Source organism: Indicator indicator, chromosome 23 (assembly GCF_027791375.1).
Source record: "Indicator indicator isolate 239-I01 chromosome 23, UM_Iind_1.1, whole genome shotgun sequence".
Classification (NCBI taxonomy): domain Eukaryota; kingdom Metazoa; phylum Chordata; class Aves; order Piciformes; family Indicatoridae; genus Indicator; species Indicator indicator.
Genome location: NC_072032.1, coordinates 10,476,462 through 10,500,636, shown reverse-complemented (window position 1 = coordinate 10,500,636; position 24,175 = coordinate 10,476,462). Strand labels below are relative to the sequence as shown.

Genomic DNA, 24,175 nt, shown 5'->3' with positions numbered 1-24,175 from the left:
AGTGTATATATTGGATAAATAGAGTATTTGTTATTATACAGGGTGTACGTTCAAGTTGTTGGGATCAGTATCAGCTTGAAACAGTGGAACCGCATGCAGTCAGGGTGTTTGAATCTCACTAGACTAATCACCAAGGGGCTCCTGAGGAGAGTATAATCGAAAATTGGGCCTATGTAGTGGAAAACAGAGAAAATCAAACTTTGATAGCATTGGCTTGGGAACCTCAGAGGTTAGTAACTCATGTAAAAGGAGTTAGAGGATCATGGGTACTGGACAAGTGTTGCCATAATTTAACAAGTTTAGAGATAGGAGAAGCAAGTGAGCAAGTGTGGGAACAATCTAGAGTGTCCAGGAGACCTAACCCCCCTTAGAACAAGTAGAAGAAAAGCTCCGACGATTACAACTAAAAGGTCCCTGAAGAATATCGACTGCTGCCAAGAAGAACTTATACCCCGCTGCTCCCTGCTAAGGAGTAGGCAATGGGAAGGCAGAGAGATATATCAGTGTGGAGACCTAACATGAGCCTTGTAAGGGGGATTTTAATAGGTCTGTTACTGGACACTGTGGTAACCAATGATTTACATTGGCCTTTTAAGTGGACATTATCTAGATGGGAAGACCGGAAGGTCATTAAAGCTGTGGTCACCCCTGGTGCCGAGAGCTTCTCTACCCACCATTGTGACTTAGTTCCTATACAACCCTGCTTGAAGGAGAAAGAATATTATTTGTGTCCCAGTAGTAATCCAGGGAAAAGCTATTGTAATGTTCCTGATCAATATTATTGTGCCCATTGGGACTGTGTTTCTATTGCTACAACATGGACCCCAAGGAATAAGGACCCTTTTCTAAAGATTGGATGGAGGCCCCCAGGGTGTAAGCCTTCAAAGTTTAACTGGAGTAGAGGCCGGAGCGCCTGTCAATATTTGGTACTAAATGTAACTGACCCTATGAATCAAGGATGGTTACTAGGAAAAACTTGGGGATTTAGATACTGGAAACCAGGGACTGATAGGGGAGGCCTAATACTCATAAAAAAGGAGGAAGTCGTTCCTTCCCAAGTGGTAGGACCTAACCAAGTACTTACTGGAAAAGTTAATGACAGGAACAACATGAGAGAGATTAGAAACTCCACAATTAGGGGAACTGGAAATTCCACAGTTAGCCCCCCTGTTATGAGGGAATATTCTGATCCATTGTGGGAAATGATGCAGGCCTCCTACGTTGCTCTGAACAATACTGATCCCAACAAAACTAAACATTGCTGGTTATGTTATGATGTTAGGCCCCCATTTTATGAGGCTATCGGAATAAATGTGACATACAGAGGTAGCAATCTCTCAAACCCATCTGAATGCAATTGGAATCATAATGAAAGGGTGGGAATGACGATGCAACAGGTTAAAGGCAAGGGTAAGTGTATAGGACAAATACCCCCTGATATAATAAATGATGTGTGTGCAAGTAGGGATAGACGGGAGCTGAATTTCTTGTGGTATATAGCCCCAAATGGGACTAAATGGATCTGCTCCAGGACTGGAATAACTCCATGTGTGTCAAACAAAACTTTAATGCTGAAGCAAGAATACTGTGTATTAGTAATGATTTTACCAAGAATCTTGTACCACACTGAAGAGACCATGTCTGTGTACTGGGAAAATAGGAATCACAAAATCACTAAAAGGGAACCTATTACTGCAATTACCATTGCTACCTTGATGGGACTGGGCATTGCAGGAATGACAACTGGAGCAGCATCCTTAATCCAACAAAAACAAGGTTTATCATCACTCAGAGCAGCTGTGGATGAAGATTTAGAACGAATAGAGAAATCCATTTCATATTTGGAAAAGTCACTAACGTCCCTATCAGAAGTGGCCTTACAAAACAGGCGGGGACCAGATTTATTGTTTCTACAAGCGGGAGGCTTATGTGTTGCCTTGGGGGAAGAATGCTGCTTTTATGCTGATCATACTGGAGTGGTAAGAGATTCACTGGGAAAAGTGCGAGAGGGTTTGGAAAAAAGAAAAAAGGAACGGGAAAATACTCAATCTTGGTATGAGGGTTGATTTAATCAATCCCCTTGGTTAACCACTTTATTATCGACTCTTATGGGACCACTGATAATAATGTTATTGGCATTGACTTTTGGTCCCTGTATAATTAATAAACTAATATCTTTTGTTAACCAAAGGATTGAAAAAGTAAATTTGATGATTATTCGTGAACTAGAACCCACGACTGACACCAGTATTTCTCTAGAAGCAGCTTCAGAAGCTTTATCTCGCTTTGAGAAACTTTCAAAGAGTCTGGAGATATAACTTGCTGATATAATTCACAAATAAATGATTCCTTGGAAAAAGGAAAAGTGGGAATTGTAATAAGTAAGAAAAGAGTTATTTGCTAATTATATAGTGTAGAGCTTAAAATGTAAAAAAAAAAAAAAAAAAAAAAAAAGCATGATTGTTTTTGTAGAGATTTAGTTACAATGTACAGCTGTGTGTAGCATCAGGGCCCCATGACATAATCCCTGTATATCTTATCTTGAACGGTTTCTGCCAAGTTAGGTAGCGGTACCAGGCGGCACAAGGACACATAACATAGTACTACGTGATGTATTAACCGAGCATGTGCACAGACCAAGATCAGAAGAGAGACATCTGAAAAAAAGACCATCTGCTTTCATCGTAAAAGACCCAATTGGTTGAGCAATAAAAAGGAACTGATAAGAAACTGCTAATGGTGCGAAATTCACACACCATAAAAAGGGATCTCAGGGTCTGGTCGGTACGTCTCGGAGGAGGGGCAGGAGAACCCCCCCGGGCACCCAGCGCTGCTTTTACTTATTTTACTCAAAATAAAATATCCTCATTCTTAAAATCGTAAAGTGTGAGGATCGTTTATAACACCACCATCCACGCTTTCCCGGCAACCGCCATCCCGCCTCCATGACGGCTTCACCGGAGCTTCTGCGCTTGCGCTGCTTCTGCGCTTGCGCCGCTCCTGCGCATGCCTCGCGGAGCCCAACACCGGGGACGCGACGGAACCACGCATGCGCAGCGCACCCGGCGGTGCCCACCCGGAGGCCGGGCAGAGCTGATGTGTGGCGCCAGTCGCGGCTCCTCCGCCCGCTCAGCCGCGGCCTGCGCACAGTTCCCTGCAGGGGCGGGGCTGGCTCCTGCGGCCGCCCTAGTGCAGCCCCCGCCGGGCCCGTCCGAGCCGACGGCATTTCCGGGGGAGGGAGTGGGGCGCGGGCTGGCGGGGAGCGGCGCGGCGCTAGCCGAGTTGACTATATATGGTCAAAGGCAGGGGAGAGCGGCGGGCCGCGCGGCTGCTTCCTGGTTCGTGCCGCTGGGCGCCGCGGGGCTAAGGCGGCGGCGGCGGCGGGAGAGCGAGAGGCCGGTCCGCCTGCGCTGCGCGGGGCTGCGTTCGCCGCCCTTCCCAGCCCTTCCTTTCTAGCACCACCGCCCGCCGCAGTAACAAGTGGGCGAAGATGCCGTACGAGATCAGTAAGTCCCCGGCGAGGCGGAGCGGGAGGGGGCCGGAGCGGCGAGGTGCTGGGCTGGGGAGGAGATCCGGGTGGCGGCGGCGGTGGGGAGCCCTGCTGGCGGGGGACCGCCGCCCCAGAGGTGGGCGCGGAGCCGGTGGATCCTCAGCCCGCTGACAGCAACAAGTGACCGCGCCTGCCGGCAGGGCGGTTGGCTGCTCGGCTCTGCCCGAGAACGGGCGGAAATTAACCGGGTTTTTGGGTTTTATTTCCCCTTCTCTCTCCCTTTTCCACAGAAAAAGTGTTTGCCAGCCTCCCGCAGGTTGAACGAGGCGTTTCCAAAATTATCGGAGGTGACCCTAAGGGCAACAATTTTCTTTATACCAATGGAAAATGTGTCGTCATCAGAAACATTGATGTAATGTATCCGAATTTATTGTGTTTCACAGTATAGAGCTTTTGCTAAGTTTCTTTTTTTTTTTCGCAGCCCCTCTTCTGCAAAAGCTTAGTTCACACTTAGTGATTTCCATTAAGGTCATAGATCTCTGATCAGCAGCAGAGGAATGAGCAGGATGCGTGACTCAGACATAAAACCATGGGCAGTGACTGTCAAAACCTGTAGAAAGTCTCAGTAAAACGTGCAGTCCTCTCCCTGGTTTTGCAGACAGTTTGTAGACGAGAGGCAGGTATATTCTGGTTGGCCCTGTTTGTCTTCCTAAGCTATTATGTAGTTGAGTGCTTACCTGATAAATGAATTCTCCCTTTTGCTGTATGTGGCCTTTAGCTTATAGGAGAAGCGTGGAAATACTTGTAAACCCGTATGTTCAAATGCATTAGTCTGTAGCTTTTTCCTCCCAATCACACACTTCAGGAATTCAAACAGTTGCTAGACTCTGTAGCAAGCTATATGCAGGTTGAGTTCTAAGCCCTGGCCACAGGGAACTTTTCTTACTGATTAAATACTAGAATACCCCAGTTAATGTTTTCAATGATGTGGAGGTTTGGGATTTTTCTTCTCTGGTTGCCACCAGAGAAATGTTAAGTGAACTATTTAAATAATTTCTTACCAAAGATGGCATCCCTTGGATGAAGTATGGAGGAAGCACTACATGACAAGGCTGGGATAAAAAAAAAAAAAGATACCTTGTTTCAAAGTAACTGCTTGTTTTTCAGAAAGTCATTCCATAGATTTACTTTCCTCTTGCTGCAAATTTGTCTTGCAGTGGGGAGAGCTGCAGGAGAGGCAGGTCATACCTCTCTGGAATTTTTAGGTCTCCACAACAATGGATTTGTTTGTGGCCACTTCTGTAAATCACCTTTGTAAGCTGAACTTCTATGAGCTGGTTTCCTGATTTATCTCATGCCCCTCCTATATTCAGACATTTCTTCATTGTCATGCTCTAATACATTAATGCTACTAATAACTTAATTCTTGTTTGGTATCAGTTTAAATTCATCCACTGAAGAAGAAAATGAGCTTGCACTCTGGTTTCAGTGTCTCAGTATAATGTTGTTATACTAGTGTTTCATTCTTGGTGTCAAGAAAAGTTCAGTTTTCTGAAACCAGAAGCTCCAATTAACCACTGTACTGGCACACAGTGTGATGAGAGAAGAGAGAAAAGCCACTCTGCTTAAGTTACAGTTTTTGCCCAAGCTATGGCTAGTAACCTCCTACCTTGCAATGTCATTAGGGCTCCTCTGGCCCTATTTTGGGGGTTAAATTGAAAGAAAACAACTTGCTTTTATCTTCCTGAATTAGCTTACTGAAGATTTGCCTAGTGCAAACATCAGTCCCAGCATGAGCCAGAACATGCAGTACATGGCATGATCTGGGTACTGGTGAGGTGGGATGGTGGGAATTCAAGTTTAGACTGCTTAAACTCTCAAAGGATGTTGAGAATGGAAGTCATAAACCTTGCAGGTTTATGGTGTAATTGATGCCAGTACACAAGCTTACCTTAGAATCTGCTACTGTTAATAATTGACAGGTGATGCTCTGCAGACAGCTACAGAATGTATCGTAGCAATGACACAGATTCACCAAAGCTTGTGCTATGGTTTATGTGTTGGAGAACATTGCAGATTGTTCATGACCCATCATGGAAGTGTGTCTGCTCCTAGTTGAGAGCTGTGCCACCTTTGAATAATCTAGAAGCCTGGATAGTAATTTGCAGCAAGCCAGTGGAATTCTGGGAGGTCTGTGGGTAATCCCTCTGTGAACAGCCTTCCAATGGGGTGCTTGTGCTCCAATTAAAAAACCAGGTCATCAAAATGTAATCACCTGTCTCAAGTCAGAAGTCCTAGTCAGTAGCGATGAATATAGAGTTCAGGCTTAATGCTCAATCTCTGGCATGAGCTGGAGACTTCCTTTAACAAGAAAAAGTCCTGGAACAGTTCTGGGAAAGCCGAAAGGATTGGTGATGTTTGTAAGGTTTGATACATGATTAATATTGTATTGTTTTCTTGGGTCTAAACCTACTTTGAAGCTTGGAACTTCAGCTGCTCACTTTCATATGTGGCTCTGGTTTCAGTGTTTGAAATAAGCCACATAAACTCACTCTTGTTGTTGAATCTAACATTAGGTACTGCATTTATCCCAGCTAACAACATAATCTTATCCTAAAATCTCTTTAGAAGTGCAGTGGTTTGGGCCTTGATAGGAAAGACATACAAGTTAAACTAATCTTTGTAAGCAGAAGTAATATTATCCAAGAAACAGCATTTAAATTGGCAGCTCTAAGTTGTCACTGCATTCCTGAATCTATTTACTGTATCTTAAATTTGGGACTCTTATTTAACTTTTCAAATCAGTGTGTTGAGTCCAGCCTCTCATCTTAGCTTCCTGGACTCTTGGAAGTTCTTGCTTTAAAATAGCAGCTTCTAGTGTATGCCACCACTAATGAAACCTGGGGGTGTTTGAGCTCTCTGAACTTTTAGGTCATGCAACTATAGCATGGGGAAAACATGATCTTGCTGAGATAAAGTCCAGTTACACACAAAATAAGATTGTGACATGTATGCTGTAAATGTAGATGATTATGACCTAAGTAGGGCTGTAATGCACTCACGCAGTGCACAGAAGCAGTGAGAAAGAGCTGCTGCTTGTGTGAGTAATCTGTGTCTCCTGAGAGGGAACAGTACTGCAACAGCCAGAACTGCTCCTGAAAGCAGGAGACTGACTGCTTTCTAACACAGAGCGGGTGTTTTAGTTTTTCCTGATTGGATGGCTGAGTCATACCATAACATCAGGTGGTTTTCTGGTTTGGCTGAATAAATCTGTATTAATTCTAGCGGTTAAAATGGACCATGTGAGTCAAGTTTCTGGAAGATACCTGACAGGGAAAAAAAACTCTAAGGAGCAAAGGATTACATTTGCAACATATGTGCACTCTATTTGGAAAGGGTTCAGAATGCTTTTTTTTATACGCAGTTAATATTGGGAAAAGATTTTTGCCTTGGTGTCATCCTTTCTTTAATTTGTATGACATCTCTGTAGTGTAGCACTGCTGATACGCTGAGCCACTGAGTCATTTTTATTTTCCAGCCTTAAGCATCTGAAAAAATGTTGAAGACATTGTGATGGTGTTTCAGTGAGTTTCTTTCAGAATTCCACTACAACTGTTGATTCTAGGGAAAACATCTTTTCCTGTGCTAGTCTATTAGCTTTTTAACTAGATTGCAACTGGCAAGAAAGAGCAAGCTTTGCACCCCTCATTGGTTACTGAATAATCTTGAGTACGTGGTGGTGATTAACAGCCATACAATCTGGGTAACTGCATGCTTAATTCTTGCACTCAGTTACAGTGGGACTTTGGGATGTGTTTTGCAAAGCACAGCTCATGTTTAGTATTCTGTTTGGGGAACTGCCTTACCTGGGCCTTCCCCATAAAAAAGCAAGCCCAATCCTTGGCCTGTTATTTTGGAGAGTGTTTTTCTGCCTTTCAGGTGGTATTGGAGAGGAAAGGGTCACAGCCGTTCTGGCTGTTAAAGGAAATACTTTCTCAGTTGCTAGAAATCAGCCTGGTGTTTTCTAATACTGGTCAGTAGTGTTGTGCAATTTGCACTGTGCTTCTCAATTTTAGGCAAGGACAGAGGGAAGGAGCATGAGGACAAGTTCTGAATATTATTTTTGAATGTCTGATTTTATTCCTTGGAAAACAAAAAAATACAGCTTAGTAACTTTTTTTTTTTTTACCCTTTTAAACTAGAATCCTGCAATTGCTGACATCTACACTGAGCATGCCCATCAGGTTGTAGTTGCCAAGTATGCTCCCAGTGGATTCTACATAGCATCTGGAGGTAAAGTATCAGTGTGTGCTGCATGAGATCTGTGGACAGAGCTGTTGAAGTGTTCAGTGCAAAACATAGTGTCAAAACAGTACTAATGCTTCACGTTTATCTGCAGAACATGCACAGTGTGATGTGCTTCAGTGAAATTTGTATACATGTCTGAGGGGGGAATCTTTTCTGTGGTTGTTGCTCTACCCTCTTTCTAAAGCAGTGAGTTTAGTGACATTCTTGATATTTAAAAACATTACTTAAATTAAAAGAAAACTGAAAATGAACTTCAAATACTTTGTCTGAAGCTAAGAATTTAATATTCATTAAATTAAGAGAACAAATCTAGTATAATGAATTACTGGTGTACATACAGCAGAATGAAAAGTTATTTCTGAAACAGGACTGTTGTTTCTGTTTGTTAATAAACTTTGATACTCTGGGCACAGGGGAGGGATTCTAAAAGAGAGTATATACTCTTTTGTTGGTGTTGGTTGTTTTTTACCCCCCTCTTCCTTTCTTCCTGACTGAACTTGGCAAGACTTATCATGATTTTCTTACATTTGTAAACTGAAGTAAAACAGCTTTCTTTGGTAAGTTAGCAGGGAAAGAGGCTGATTCTCAGTTTGCATGTAAGGCACATGAATTAATAGTCTGAGATTGGTGACGTGAATTTCTACAGCTTGATTTTCATGGATTATTAGCAGAAACGGTTTCAGTTTTTAACTTAAAGAACTAACCAAATTCTTTTTAACAAAAGTTTGCTTCAAACAATTGATCTGTTTTTCAAGAGGACTAGTATACAGTTGATAAATACCATACTATAGTTTCATTTAAAAAAAATATTTACAGTTAATCTATGGATTTTTTTTCAATCAGCTTCCTGTTGTCAGAAATGCTTAAAAAGGAAAGTAATATGCCCAAATATAGGGATAATTTGTAAGTAATATATTTGAAAATAAAGCATTCTGAATATGGCCTCCTTAGAAGGGGAGTCCAGACTCATGTACAGCTCTTGGCAGAATGGGAGTTTCTCTCTCAGCAATTTAAAGGGAACAGTACTTTTTAAAATCCTCTATCCTTTTTGGCTTGCTGTGTCTCAGAAAGCCATATGTAGAATATGTATCCTCTGAGTGATGAGGAACCTTTAAGAACAGTAATAGCATAGCATTTTTTGTAAATTTTTTTCTCCCTGTCTGAAAGGAACCAACCAGAGCCAGGATTTTCTTGGCTCAGTTTTGTGTGTGAACCATATGTCAAATTGAATACCTTCTTAAAATCCAGTTTGTATTCTTTAATCTACAGACTCGATGTTCTTGGTTTGTGCTGTACTTAACCTTCAGAATAACCATCTCTTTTGTCCTTGCAGCTTTGTAGATTTCAGTAATATAAACACAGCCTGATCTGTGAAGGTGTTCATTAATCATCATCTTAAAGAAGCTCCTTATTCCTAGCAGAGTGTTTAGTTGACTTATTTCAGAAGTTGTTTTGTCAGACTCAAGTCAATGAGTACAGGCTGCAATATTTCCCTTAAAAAGTGTCTTCTGCATGTTATTTATAAATAGTTTTATGATACTGCTGAGCATGGGGTCTGAAGATAGCACCAGGCTGTTTAAGCTGTTTCTAAGTATAACATATAAGATTCATTTCTCTGTCTATAAATCTGCATTAGCTGTGCAACCTGCATTAATATTTCATGTGCTTGTTGAGACAGACCCTTGGCAATGAGCTTTGTGGCTTTTATGGTACTTTCTTTTCCTGCAGCCATAGCAGATATAGTATTGGGAGATACCACAAAGTTAAAGCTGTATGTGTCCTATCTATGAATAGATGGAGCAAACAATTAGATTTTGAAGTCCACATTAACATTAAAATTATGGTTCAATAGCAAATTCTCTAAGTAAAATGAAGGATTCTGCATCTGTCCTTTTAGCAGTAGAGATGAGTGCATGATCAGATCCCAAAGATACAGGGTTGTTTAAATTGAACTGTAAAGATGCACCAGTAAACAGGGAACAGAACTCAAATGTTCTGCAGAGGTGAGAGATTTATATTTTGGCACAGTGACTTTTATGAAGGTCCAATACGCACAGAGTTTGCTGTGCGGGTTTCATGAGAGATTTGCAAACCTGTCTGTATATGGAACGATTCCTCTGGTTACAATACTGCCTCACAGTAATTGCTCTAAACAGAAGCAAGCTTTAAGGCTGCTGAGACAAAACAGTGAGCAAGGAGAACGTCATTGTATTAATTCTTAAATTGTTACGACCTGTGCTCTGTTTGCTGTTAGTGACATTACCAATTTTTATAGTCTGTTGGATTCCTTTATAATAATTCAGATAATGTTGCATGTGGATACTTGCACTAAGTGCATACATGCTTCTGTATAGAAAAGTATGCTAATGAATGTGTGTGGATCAAGTTCTGTTAGACATCTGTCTGTATACACCTGGTATTTGTATGCAAAACAGGTTTGCTTTGCAGGTACAGAAAAGCTGAGGTATGAGTTTTAGTGTCAGCCACTGTCCATCAGGTTGCTCTCTTTGTAGATGTAGAGTGGCTTGCTTCCCAGTGCAGTGTGGGTAAGCTGTCTTGTAGCTGCTGGGGGAGGCACTGGTTTGAGTTGGTTGGGCCTTTTTTGTGGTGTCAACACATACTTGACACCAGCTGATAGCAGTAGAATTCTTATTGTGCAATTTCTTCACATGTCTGTAAAAGTTGTTTCTATATGTCGTATTTATTGCTGCATGTCTTGAACCTTAATGTCTGGCTAAAAGTATAATTCAGTGAAACAGGTGGAGTCTTCATCATTCCTAAATGAGGTGATTTATAGTCTTCATCATGCCCAAATGAGGTAATTTGTAGTATTTGTAATAGGGTAAGGTAATAGGTCTCTAATGCAAGTGTTCAGTGTAGGTGAAAGTCTGTATCCTAGCAGATTACTGAGACGTGACCAACTCATGCTGAAACAACAATAATGATATTCTATTTTGTTATGGCAGATGTCTCTGGAAAGCTGAGAATCTGGGATACGACACAGAAGGAACACCTACTTAAGTATGAGTATCAGCCATTTGCAGGAAAAATAAAGGACCTTGCCTGGACTGAAGACAGTAAGAGAATTGCTGTGGTTGGAGAAGGAAGGGAAAAGTGAGTAATTCGTGTTTCTCTGTGTGTACACACACATACTGTAAACTTCTGTATTTTAACAAGGCTGGCTCTTAAGAAAATCATGGCTTGTTGCCTGCTTAGGCTTCAGGTTATGCTGTTCTGCAGCACAATTCCTTATGCAGTATTTGACAGCTGTGAAACTACTTGGAAAATACAGTACTGTTAGAATTGCTCAGTTTAAAAATGGTGTGGGACTTGTTTGGTTTTTAGAGGTAGATATTGTGTTCAGTGATAGCTGTTTAATATGCCTTTTAGTGGATTTTTTTTTGTCTAATTCTGATAGAGTAGGAAGGGAGAATCACAAGACAATTCTCCCTCTTCCTTCACTCCTCTCAAATTGAGAGGACATGATTGAATAAGTAAAAAAAAAAGTATAGTGTCAGAGTTTTCTGTCTCAGCAACATGCCATGTTCTTAGACCTTATGGTAATTAAAAGAAAATCACAGCCGGTTGTCCTTATCTGACTAAACAAGGTGCCCATTACAGTCAAGTTTGTGTCCTTTAATGTTTAAAGTCTTTAAGGTGGAGTCTAGACCAGGCAGTCTTATACCTGAATGTCTGAAAACTGTGGCGTCATCCTGTTGTTTGACTCCCTGCACGAGACTGGAGTGAAAGTCTTATGAGGAGAGGCTGGGAGAGCTGGGGTTGTTTAGCCTGGAGGAGACTGAGAGGGGACCTTATCATACTCTACAATTACCTGAAGGGAAGTTGTAGTAAGGTGGGGGTTGAGCTCTTCTCCTGGGCAACTTGTGACAAGATGAGAAGGCATGGCCTGAAGCTGTGCCAGGGGAGGTTTAGGTTGGATGGTAGGAAGCAAGTCCTCATGGAAAGGGTAATCAGACACTGGAATGGACTGCCCAGAGAGGTTGGTGGGGTCGCTGTCCCTGGAGGTGTTTAAGGAAAGATTGGATGTGGCACTTAGTGACATGGTCTAGTCAATGTGGTGGCAATAGGTCATAGGTTGGACTTGATGATCTCAGAGGTCTATTCCAGCCTCAATAATTCTGAGATATATTTTTATAATCACTTTCATGTATTGGTATTTGAGAGACTTTTGTCCTCTATCCCTCCTTCAACCCTCACCAGTCCCTGGGTAGATACTATGTATATTTGCTGTCCTACTTCAAACCCTGCCAATTTCCTCTTAGGTGGATGCATTTTCAGTCTAGAATTTTTTTGAAGTGATTCTGTAGAACCCCTTTTTGATAGCAGTGCTCTCAGAGTCTAATGCCACTGTATTGATTACACCTTTTTAATTTTTTTTAAAGGCAATTTGATGTAAGAACTGACAAAAATGCTGTTAGAACTCTTCTTCCTTAAACCTTGAAGTAATAATAGCTGTAGAAACTATGGTACCCAATCTAGGCTAAATAATCAGATCAGTGATTTGATGTTGTTATCCACGCTTTCTTCATTCTGTGCAGTGACTAGGGAAATGGGATAACTTAACTGCTTTCTTTTATAAAGCAACAGACTTACTGAAGAATATCTTTTGCATCTCTGAATTTTAGCACCTTTATACATGAAACTTGTTTGTCTGTTCTCTTCAGCAAATGTCTCCTATTGAAGAATAGGATCTCAAATAGCCTTCAGGGAACTATGATGGCGCTTGCATGAGATTAACGAGATGACCTAATTTCTTTTCTTTGAGTGCAGTCAAATCTGCCGTTTGCAGATGCTGAAGGAGTTAATCTACATGTAACTTCTATGAACTGTAGTTATTGTGTGCTTCCCTAACTAGATTTGGAGCAGTGTTCCTGTGGGATAGCGGTTCTTCTGTTGGCGAGATTACTGGGCACAACAAAGTGATCAATAGCGTGGACATCAAACAAACGAGACCGTATCGTCTGGCAACTGGCAGTGATGACAACTGCGCTGCTTTCTTTGAGGGACCGCCATTCAAGTTCAAGTTTACATTAAGTGTGAGTTTAAGTTCAGATGTAGCTCTGTTTTAAACTGTGCAGCAAGTTGACTGAAAGCTTCCCAAGGAGCCTGTAGCTCATGTCACAACTAGCTGTTATAATAAAAGCTCTTAGCTCCCCCTTTTGAGGCAAGGTTGGTTATTGAGTGGCTTTCTTAAACCTGAGCATAGCTGAAGGCCTGTCTCTGGACAAGGAAACAAATGATTGATTAAGAACAAAACCTGAAGCATGTTTTTTTTAAAAAAAGTGGGTTTTTTTTTTTTGGCTCTTCATCCTCTTTCATAACTTAAAAAGCAGAGTATTTCCTTGGCCCTACTGGTGTTTTCTGAGCTCTGCTTCCCAGTGCAGAATTTCTTAAAAGTCTCCAAAGTGCTCAAGTCAAATGTGGTGGTGTGGACAGAATTTTCCAATCTGCTTATGAGTGCTCAAATCTGAAATCCCAGGGCAGTTTTAGAAAGGGTAAGTGCAGATATTTGAAAGCATAAACGCTTTCTACAGCAAGCTGTGGGTGTGTAACTTCTGTTTGCACATTCCATTTAACTTTGTTTCTTACTCTACTAGTTAAAATCTCTTATATAAATTAAACAAGTCCCTTCCCTAAGTCATTCTTTGATTTAAGGCATTCATTGTTACTTGAAGCCAAAGAAAATAAAAAGCTTAAAGCTTCTGCAGCTGTTCCTGATGGCGGAAGATGTCTCTTGCCTCAAAAATGGCAGAGATGCTGAATATTATTGCAACAGTAAATTGAAAATGTTTAGTTCATATTTTTAAGAACACCATAGGAGGCCTTTAATTTTCTCAATTATGTCCCTTGAGTAGTCTTCATACACTGACTTCAGTAAGGATTTCATTCCAGTTCTAGAAAAGGAATTGTTTTGAGCTCTGCAATCCAATGAAATGATGTAGTTGCCTAATATATTTCTGAACTTAAGTTGATACTTGCATTTTGCTTAGCTGGTTCTTTTGGAACTCTGAAGACTGAATTGCTTACAAGTGCTGTTTACACCACTATGTGATGCAGTCTTCCTTTTTAAAGTGATATTTGAGTTGATATATGCAATTCTAGTACAGGCTGTTACATGGTTTAGTTCAGAGCTTGAGGTATCAGAAAAAAGTAAATAAATCTATAGTTAAGGAAAGTAGGTTAGAACCTGCCTTTCATAATACTAAAAATAGTCTTCCAAATCTCTTTGCATGGGAGCCTTGGCCTCATTGTAGTGCTTCCCTATTTAACACATGTTTTCTAGTTAGCATGGTTTGAATGTTCTCCTACTAGTAAATAATCTATTTGGGGAGCATACATCAGTCTTGCCTAGTGACTTCACAGAGCTACCTCTAAAACAGTCACCCAGAAATGGAAATCCAGCCTGTATCTTTTATAGTAAGAATGATAAGGTACTCTTCTGTGTATAAAATTTCTTCTGTATAGTGAAGCAAGAGTCAAAATCTTGAGAACATTGCAGAGGAATTCAGTGACCAGATGGGAAGAAATCCATGTTTGCATCTAGGCTGCAGCTGAGAGGTTTTTCCTACTTGTCCCTGAAATTCTATACTCTTTCACTTTGTGTGAAGTTGTTTGAACAACAGCAGTGCTGTTGACAGATTCTTCCCTGGACTGGCCTTGGTCCCCAGGATCCTCTTCGCACAGAGCCTAGACTTGCTTCATAGCAATTCTCTACAGGAGGCATTTCCCACGCAGTTAATTTATGACTAATTTATGACTGATGAGAACTTCTTTTGTTACTGGATTATCTTCTGTGTAAAAAGATATGCTTTGAATTTGGTGTGCTGATACTTACTTTTTTTCCTACAGGACCATACACGGTTTGTGAACTGTGTGAGGTTTTCTCCTGATGGGAACAGATTTGCTACAGCCAGTGCAGATGGCCAGGTAAAAAAAATGAAAAAAAGGACACTCTATTGATAGTGATTTTAGCATAAGATTTTCTTATGCTTTGTGAGAATAAGATTGTAAAATATCGGTGGTGCTGCTTCTTTCTTATGCTAAGAAATTGCTATCTTACATTTTTAAGTATCCTATAAAGCTATAACAACTATCCAACCAGACTATTCTCACTCAGCTTTTTTTCCCCACCCCATCTCCCTGGTATATTGCTGCTCTAACAGGTTGTTTTGGCAGGAATTTAGCAGAATTTTTTATTTTTTATATATATATATATATATCCTTGTTAGGATTCTGAAAAGTCTGGCTGAAATTCTGAACTCATAGGTAGCAACCCAGCTCTGTATGTACTCCCTGCTGATAAGGGCAGGTTTCACAGTGACATCATAGGTAGCTCCTCCTAAAATGGCATATTCCCGTGGCTGCAGTGCAGCTGCAGTGCAGCTGCTGTCACAGCAAGAGTCAAAAATGTAACATCTTCCAGAATTTCTAATGTCAGTATCTAATGTATAGAGTGGCTTACTGTGATTGTGTTTGATAAACCTGCAAGCATGCCATAGAATACAGGAATGATCTGAGCAGTGCAAGTAATGGTGTTGCAGTTCTTGGGTGTGTTTTCCGTTCCTGCTTTTCCCTTTAAGTCGTGTGTATGTGCTCTCTTAAGATTTTTGTCTATGATGGGAAGACTGGAGAGAAGGTGTGTGCTCTTGGTGGAGGCAAAGCTCATGATGGAGGTATTTATGCTGTGAGTATCCCTTCATTTGTATAACTGGTCTGCAGTATTTCTTTACCAAGTTAATGGGCTGGGAAATCTTGCAGCAATAAATGCGTTTACTATCTTGTGCTGACATTTGTTTTCACAGATTAGTTGGAGCCCTGATAGCAGTCAGTTGCTTTCTGCTTCTGGAGATAAAACTGCTAAAATCTGGGATGTTGGTGCTAATTCTGTTGTCAGTACTTTTAACATGGGATCAAATGTGCTGGATCAGCAGCTGGGTTGCTTGTGGCAGAAAGACCATTTACTGACTATCTCCCTCTCTGGCTATATCAATTATTTGGACAAGAACAATCCAAACAAGCCTTTACGTGTCATAAAGGTAGGTTAAACTTCAGTTGTTGCACCAGTGCTGCAATAAATGACTCTGTGGTTGAAGTTGTCTCAATGGGACTGTAACTATTGGAAAATGGCTTTGTTAAATTAGCATTGCCAGATAAGGTGTGTGTGCCAGACCCCTCCAAGTCACACGAATCAAGAAGTTAAAATGTCACCTGCGTGATATTGTGCTTCGTGCAAATGCACAGACTGATTTTGGTTTCAGTTAAGATTATCAGCTTAGCTTTCACAGCTTTTAAGCTTTCTTGAGATGAGAAAAGAAATAAAATGTAGAAAATTACCAGTAATGTCTCCTTCTACTGGTGATAGTGTGTTATGGACAAGGTGACCAGGGTTACTCTGCAACTGAGCTTTATTTTAGGCTTTAAGGAGTTCACTGTCAGAGCACTCTCAGGGGAATTTTCATTTTTACATGAACTAGAAACAGACGTCCCAGATTCCTGCTATTGCTACTATAATCCCAGCAGTTATGTGGGTACATGACCATATTTAGTCTTTTTCCTTGAATCAAAGTGCCTGAAAAGCAAACTTTGTCTGTGAAAAGGCCCCATAGGTGTTCTGGTCCAGCAGGCTAAAGAGGATATTCACTGTGCTTATTGCTTCTTTTCAAGGAGCAGTACCTGGAAATAGCAATGCTGCAACAGCTGAATGATTGTGCTGCTAATTAGCCATTTGTGCTCTCAGTGGGATTTTTGTGTTTTGTGTGTTGTTTTTTAATAACTTGTGAATAAAAGTATATGCTGTTTTCTGAATAGCCTACAACCCTTCTAAAATAGGTTTGATTTATGTATATGTGAAGATGAAAAATTGCCTGTCAATAATTATTTGTGTCTAATTCACAGGGTCATAGTAAATCAATTCAGTGTCTTACAGTGCATAAAAATGGTGGCAAGTCCTACATTTACTCTGGAAGTAACGACGGTCATATTAATATCCTTTGAATGATAGTGAGATTTGTTCTAGGGAGAGAACTGTGTCTGAGAGAACTCATTAGGAGAAGGAAAAGAAAAAAGCTTTGCCAAAGACAAAAACTTAACATTTATTGGACGCAAGTGAATTATGTCTTAAGAAGTTTATTTTTCTTTCCCCTCATTTTCCTATTCTACTGGTTGTGTTTAAACTTGACTGATAAATACAAGCCAAGTTTTAACTTCCAGTTTCACTGTGGTAGATAGTACGGAAGAGCAAGTAAGTTAGCAACTTGTAACTTGCTACAAATTGTTTTACCTGTAAGACAGAATATCTCTTGCTGTTCCATACAATAGGCAGAATATATTGCATGCCAGAAGTTAGGTATCTTGTTGTCTAGACGTTCAAAACAAGATGAGCACTTGTTGATCTGTCTCTCACCCACTAACATGCATTTCTCTTTGCTGTTGAGTTTTCTCATTTGCATTAAGGTGTGGGCTTTAATTTTCTGTGGCTCATTGATTGTGTCCTTTATTTTGTGTCCCAGTTGTCATTAGACTTTCTCACCACTGAAGGGACCTTGTACTTCTGAGACTATTTCAGCCCTGTCGGTTTCTGGAGCAAAACGCTGGGAATGCGGCCTGGTTCCCAAAGGGCATGTTGAAGGGCATGAGGTTGGGATCTGTTCAGGTAGAAGGCTGTTAGCTTTTTTTTTTTTTGTTTTCCCCAGTCTTCTGAAGCTTATAAATAATTGCAGTCCTGCATCTGCTTGCTGTGATGCACTAAAATGGTGTCACAGTGGGATAAACCATTACATAGAAGACTCCTTTCTTTGCAAAGCTGTAGCTGTAGCACCATGTGAATAATTTAAACTGATGCTAATATAAAACATCAGGGAAAGCCATAGCTTATAGCTGTAATTCATTAAAGTATTTCCTATTTTCACACCTAATGCTAATCATTCAAGTCTTTGCTACTGTTTGTAGCAATTTAGCTCATTACAGGACATCAGCTTCATCAATATGGTGAGCCATAGGATAGGGTGCCCAGGGAACTCATAGCATCTCTGTCTCTGGTGATATTCAAAACTCAACAGAAGTATAGCATGTTTGGGGTTGGAAAGGGTCTTAAAGGTCATTTAGTCCAGCCCCACTCTGCAGTGAGCAGGGACATCTTTAACTAGTTCAGGTTGATCAGAGGCCCATCCAACTTCACCTTGAATGTTTATGGTGATAGGACATCTACCACCTCTCTGGGCAACTTACTCCAGTGTTTCAACACCCTCACTGTAAAAATATTCTTCCTTCTGTCTAGTCTAAATCTCCCCTCTTTTAGTTTAAAACCGTCACCCCTTGTCCTATTTCAATAGGCCCTGCCAAAAAGTCTGACCCATCTCTCTTATAGGCCTTTAAGTATTGAAAGGCTGCAATAAGGTGCCCCCAGAGCCTTCTCCAGACTGAACAACCCCAGCTCTCAGCCTTTCTTCATAGAAGATGTGTTCCAGTCCTCTGATCAGTGTAGGTGACAACGGTTTTGAGCTGTGACTTAAACTAAAGAATCTCAACAGATCCCTTCTATCCTTAGATATTCTGGCAGTTATTTGACTTCTGTGATGCTGTATCTGACTAAACCAGTGTCTTCAAATGTTCCTTAATTCTATTATGCACATTATTGGGATTCTGAAACTGGAGAGAATGATGGCTTTTCTGGGAAAGGCCACACAAACCAGGTTTCTAGAATGGCAGTGGATGAAATGGATCAGCTGGTCACCTGCAGTATGGATGACACTGTGCGCTATACCAGCCTTAGCAAGAGGGACTACAGGTTAGTTAAAATCTTGCCTTTTATTTTAGTAGTTGCTGCCCTGATTATTTTACAGCAAGAGTTTTGTTGATTTATATGATAAGGAATTTTGTGCTACGATTTACTCAGGTTTTAAGTTACCATGGAAACTATAGAAATGATTGCTGTCCCAACCTTGCTTTTGTGACAACAAGAAACACGTTCCAGACTGTTTGTCACATCTCTTCCACAGGTTAGAGATGTGCCTTGTATCAGACGGCTTGTTTTAGGGTCTATGGGAAGGATTCCTGTGTGATAGTTAATAAATACCCAGGAATATTGGTAGTAAATATGATTAGGAGGGGTGGGACACAGCTGTTTCTTCATGGAAATCATAACTGAATCAAAAAAGAATCCTATTAAGGTCACCTAGTTAGAAAAAGTAAACTCTAATGTGGTAACACTGACTTTCACTGTGAAGGTGAACTACCTGATCAAAATGCTAATGCTTTAAGCACTAAACAGAAGGAAACTTTGCAGATTATTAAAAACACAAACCAAAAAGTTAAATTATACATGTTCTTGGTCATTAGTGGATGATCACTTCAATAGGCAGTTTTAAATATGGCAGGCATGGGATAATTTTCTTTCTGCTTTGTCCTTCGTGCTTCTCCACCTTGGCATGTCTTCTCCAGTGGCCAGGATGCTGTGAAAATGGATGTTCAACCAAAATGTTTAGCTGTGGGTCCTGGTGGTTATACTGTTGTCTTGTGCATTGGACAAGTAAGTATTAACTTGTGGATTATCATCAACACAACTGCTCTGGTTATAATGCTGTGCACGGTACTGTGATGGTTTTTGACATACCTATTAGTGTGGGATCCCCTTGCACATTGCAGAAGTTCCTAGTAAGAGCAATGGGGAGTATAAATCAGCAGGATACTTGAGAGAGACTTGCCTTTTTGCATCCTGTTTTATGTATAGATGTAAATTTCACATGGTCTCTCCTGCGCATGCATCTGAATTTTTGTCAGTTCAACTTTGTGCTGGAAGGCTGCAGCCTGTGGGTATTTTTTCCCTTCCAATCCAACTAATCAATTAACTAATGCTGTTGTACAACATAGGTAGCTCTCATTTTCTTGGCAGTAGTACTGAGATCACACAAAACCAGAGACTGCAGCGGGACTAGCTTGGATCAAAGCATGCTTCTAATGATTTATGGCTTCTTTATGGATGCTGTTTTGTTTTGGTTTGTTTTTTGTTTTTTTTCTCTTGGGACTTTCAGTAGTGTTTTCCAAACCGGTTGTCCATGTGAGTTATTTCAGTTTTCCAGGGTACAGAGCTGTATAGGAAGTAGCCTTTAAAACTTAACACTGGAGTTTTAACTTGTTATTAATTTGGCCCTGCCTCCCTTCTTTCAACAGTGAAGCAGGAAGGGAGTAGGCATTGCTAAAAATACTGTTTGATCCATGTTTCTTTCATGTTCAGACCAAATGAGGCAAAGCTGAAGGCAGTAGAGCATGCCCTGCACTGCCTAATTTAGAACACATAAGTACTCCAGTGCAGCAGATTAGTTACTCACCAAATCTAGGAATTCCTTTCATTTTTATTGTGGTGGTGTGTGTTTTTTAATAAGAATTAATCTGTTCCCTTAAGATCAGAAAATAATAAAATTCTCAGCAATGAGAGTAGATGTCTATTTGTGACTTAAGCAATGTGGCTTAGTCATGGGTATGTTTAAAGCACTTTGTCTTAGTTTGTTTTTCATTTACAGATTGTTTTGATGAAGGATAAGAAAAAATGTTTTGCAATTGATGACCTTGGCTATGAGCCAGAAGCTGTAGCCATTCACCCTGGAGGGGGTACAGCAGCAGTGGGAGGAGCGGTAAGGTTGCACTTCCTAAAATTGTACTACTTTGAACACTGGTACTAGTAACAGAAGCACTTAACAATAGTAGGTGTGTAGTCTTGAAGAAGTAGTAGGTGGCAGTTTGTAAGAACTGATGTAACAAGTAAACTCTGTAGTTGGTGTTCTTGAGCTTTCAATACCCCAGGTTCTCCTACCGGTGTGACCTAACACTGATTTGATTTTTTTTTTAGCTTGTATTTGCTGGTTTTAAATTGTCAAATTTTTTTTACCCAAGCCTATGCTTAAAGAAAGCAGATTCTAGAAATTAATTTAGTATTCCAGACTTGGTGGATTATAGTCAGCATAAATGACAGGTTCTTTAGACTATTTCTTAATATCAGCACTACCAGGTAGCATTGATGCAAAAAACTTCAGGAAGTCAGTAAGCCTTCCTCTTTCTGTTGGAAAATAATTTTTTTTTTACTTTCCCCTCTCCTTCATTATTTATTTGCAGGATGGCAACGTCCATTTGTATTCAATCCAAGGAACCACTTTGAAAAATGATGAGAAGACTTTGGAAGCTAAAGGTCCTGTTACTGACCTGGCATATTCTCACGATGGTGCCTTTCTCGCAGTCTGTGATGCAAACAAAGTTGTCACTGTCTTCAGTGTTGCTGATGGCTATGCGGTAAGAATTGTTGTGCTGGGAGTTTTGTTTGTTCAGAAACAGACTGGCATCTCACCTCTAAATCTGTTGTGGTGAAATGTAGTGTAGCTAGTGAGACCAAATTGTTAAATTGTTGATGTGTGTTTGGTGTTTCTGTGGCTGTTTACCTATTTTCACTTGGTGTTGCTTTCCACAGCAGCCCATGTGAAGCCTCCAGATGATAGGAATAGGTTGGATACTGGGAAAACACTCAAACCCATCTAATAAACACATAGTTAATTAGAGCAGGGGTTGCATTTCCACAGGCTAGCAGTAGTTAAATAGAGAAGATTGTGAAGTATGCAGGTTCCTTATTTGGGTCAGCTGAATCCCCAGTGTGTTGGAAAAAAACAACATCCATGTGTGCCTGTTGGAGAATTTGTGTGTTTCTGTAAAATGGACAGGAGTTCAGGCACAGCTTGAGAATAATGCAGTAGAATAAAATTTAATGAAGTAAATAAAACAGATTTGGCAACAAAACTCTGATGGCTGTGGCACACAGTTCAATGGTAAAAACTAAGCAATGAAAGGGATACATTAGGGCAAGGCATTTTGCTTCACCTTTCAAACCAGTGTGTCTCAACCAAGAACCAAACACTGGGCAATTTCCACTGTTCAGCTGAGCAGTCAATATGTGTATCAGCCTGTAAAGTCATTAAGCTTTGGCTGAAACCACACTAAAATAAACACACGATGGAATTCAACAAAAACATTTCATTTTCTAGATAAAACTGAAAGAATTTTGCTTTTAGAAATCTGTGGAGTTACTCTTAAAGCCTCCAAGCAAGAAGTGATTTTTTGCACAAGCACTTTACAGATCTAGCTTTCATAGAAGAGTCTTGATATTTTTTACAAAAGGTTGGATTTTATTGGCCTGGTGAGTGCTTAAAAGGCAGAAAATGGTGCTACCACTTGGTTTATTTATAACATCCATCCCCACTTGGGATGTACGTTATCTGGAGTCTTGTAGTAGCTTATTGTTAACAGGGACTTAGACTAATGAAATAAAACAACACTGTATCTCTACCTTTCAAATAGGAACATAATGTCTTTTATGGACACCATGCAAAAGTTGTTTGCATTGCCTGGTCACCAGACAATGAACACTTTGCTTCTGGAGGCATGGACATGATGGTGTATGTTTGGACTGTAAGTGATCCAGAGACCAGAGTCAAGATACCAGGTATGTTTCCCTCCAAATCTTACTTTTGAAAGTTGCTGGTAGTTCTTGAAATCCAACGCAGTACCACCTCTTGAGCTAATAGTAAGAAGCTTTAAATGCCCCCAAATTAATTCAGCCTTTATGTTAATTTCTTCCAAGGTACAGCAGCCAGAACTCTTAGTTGGAGTCACTTTTAAAATACACTACTAGTATTTAATGCTGAAAATCCCATTTGGAGTAAGTGCTGAAGTGACTTTGTCAGCCTGGCTTTCCTAACTCTCTTGTTTTGTGCTGCCATGCAGATGCTCACAGACTACATCACGTAAGCGGCTTGGCGTGGTTGGATGAACATACTCTGGTAACAACATCCCATGATGCTTCTGTCAAAGAGTGGTCTATCTCCTACAATTGAAATAAGCCCTCTCTTTGGAAGGACCTAATCAGGGACTAGAACTACTGCAGTGGAACATAGCATTTCTCTTAAAAAATCTGTATTGGCCTCTGGGTCTGCTATCATATCCTCATATCTTTACAGGGTGTTCATATCTGTAATTAAATGTACTTTGAAAGCTTTAGCCAGTAACAGTTTGCACATGAAAAGCACTTAAATTATGTCTGGAGCTTAATCTTTGTGCTGAACATTCCAGAGGCAACAGCCAAGCAAGTTGGTGTGAAAGGTTTGGGCGTGAAAGATTCAAACTCAATCAGTTCTTCTTTTCTAACCAAGAAATATAAGACTGTACAGCATGAGAGTAATACTTCTCATTTTTCTAATTACAGAACATTTCTGTACTAACGGTCATAGTAAGAGTATTTAGTTGTGATCTGAAACCAATCAAGCTGTGTGCAGCTACTGTATATTGCTTTGCTTCTCTGTACTGCACCAAACTGTTGCCTCAAGGTTGTTTTGGTTTTTTTTTTCTCTCCTTCAGATAACACAATGGGGTACATACATAATAAACTTTTTATGTATTTCATGTCAAAGTTTTGTGGTTTATTTTAAGGTGGAAGTGTGGGATTTTGATGTACTTACTGTTGTGGGTATAATGTTTACAAATAATTGTTGTGGCAACTTCTTGCTTTAGAAACACATTTGTTACTGTCTTGAATTGCCAATGTCTGGTCATTTCAGTGTCGGAGAAAAATCATTCTGTTTCAAAGATTAAAGATATTTTGTGTTTGAAGGAGGAGGAGCATGTTATTGTTAAAAATTATGCAGTACCACCTTTTGAAGACACAGGAATTAAACCAAGTGAAGCATTGTTATGCCTTGAAGTGATTTTTGAGATGATAGTGTTTGCTGAGTAAGTTTTATGCCTTTGCATGTGCGGAACAGTTGCATGGAAGCCGTTAACTGATGCAAACAGATCTTGTGTTTAGTTCCCTTCTCACACTCTACAGCACATTGAAGTCACTTGGAGCTAGCAGTCCAGCAAGGGTGGAGGAGGACACTGATGCAAAGTAGTAGGAAGATTTGTTACCATCTCAGTGGCCAAAAAGTTATTACTGTCCAGAACTTTTGGAATACTTTTAAAAAAACCTTTTCTTTAAGTCTTCACCACCGTGACCACTTGGGTGCTCTTTGGTTTTTATGAAGCGTTCCTTTTCTGTGTGAACTTGTATGTTGGGTTTTGGGTTGGTTGTTTGGGTGGTTTTTTGTTTTGTTTTTTTTACCAATCATATTTCTAATGACACTAATTATACAGCAAATAAAAGGCTTTTGCTGCTTCTCATACTGTGGACCGTTGTTCAATTGCTGAAAAATACTGCCTGTCAAAAATGACTTGATAAAAATCATCTTTTTTTAAAGTAAAAATGTTTCTTTTTAGGAGTGGTGAGCAAGTATCTTCTGGCATGCAAACCAGCATATATAGCTGACCTTGGTTTTATCTGAA

The 24,175-nt window shown here is 40.3% G+C and overlaps 1 protein-coding gene across 2 annotated transcripts; it reads left to right on the top strand.

The window, feature by feature from the left end:
• The first annotated feature begins 3,440 nt into the window (after positions 1-3,440).
• WDR1 (WD repeat domain 1) lies at positions 3,441-23,978 on the top strand. Of its 2 annotated transcripts, XM_054391477.1 has the most exons (15): positions 3,441-3,506; positions 3,781-3,902; positions 7,693-7,783; positions 10,765-10,912; positions 12,675-12,855; positions 14,669-14,746; positions 15,423-15,503; positions 15,622-15,855; positions 16,715-16,802; positions 18,449-18,605; positions 19,259-19,346; positions 20,338-20,448; positions 20,927-21,100; positions 22,157-22,301; positions 22,583-23,978. In XM_054391477.1, exons 1-15 carry the CDS (start codon positions 3,491-3,493, stop codon positions 22,690-22,692), a joined length of 1,824 nt encoding a protein of 607 aa, XP_054247452.1. In that variant the 5' UTR covers positions 3,441-3,490; the 3' UTR covers positions 22,693-23,978. The 2 variants fall into 2 exon arrangements, with proteins under 2 accessions (XP_054247452.1, XP_054247453.1); XM_054391478.1 differs by lacking the exons at positions 7,693-7,783; positions 10,765-10,912; positions 12,675-12,855.
• Positions 23,979-24,175: the final 197 nt, after the last annotated feature.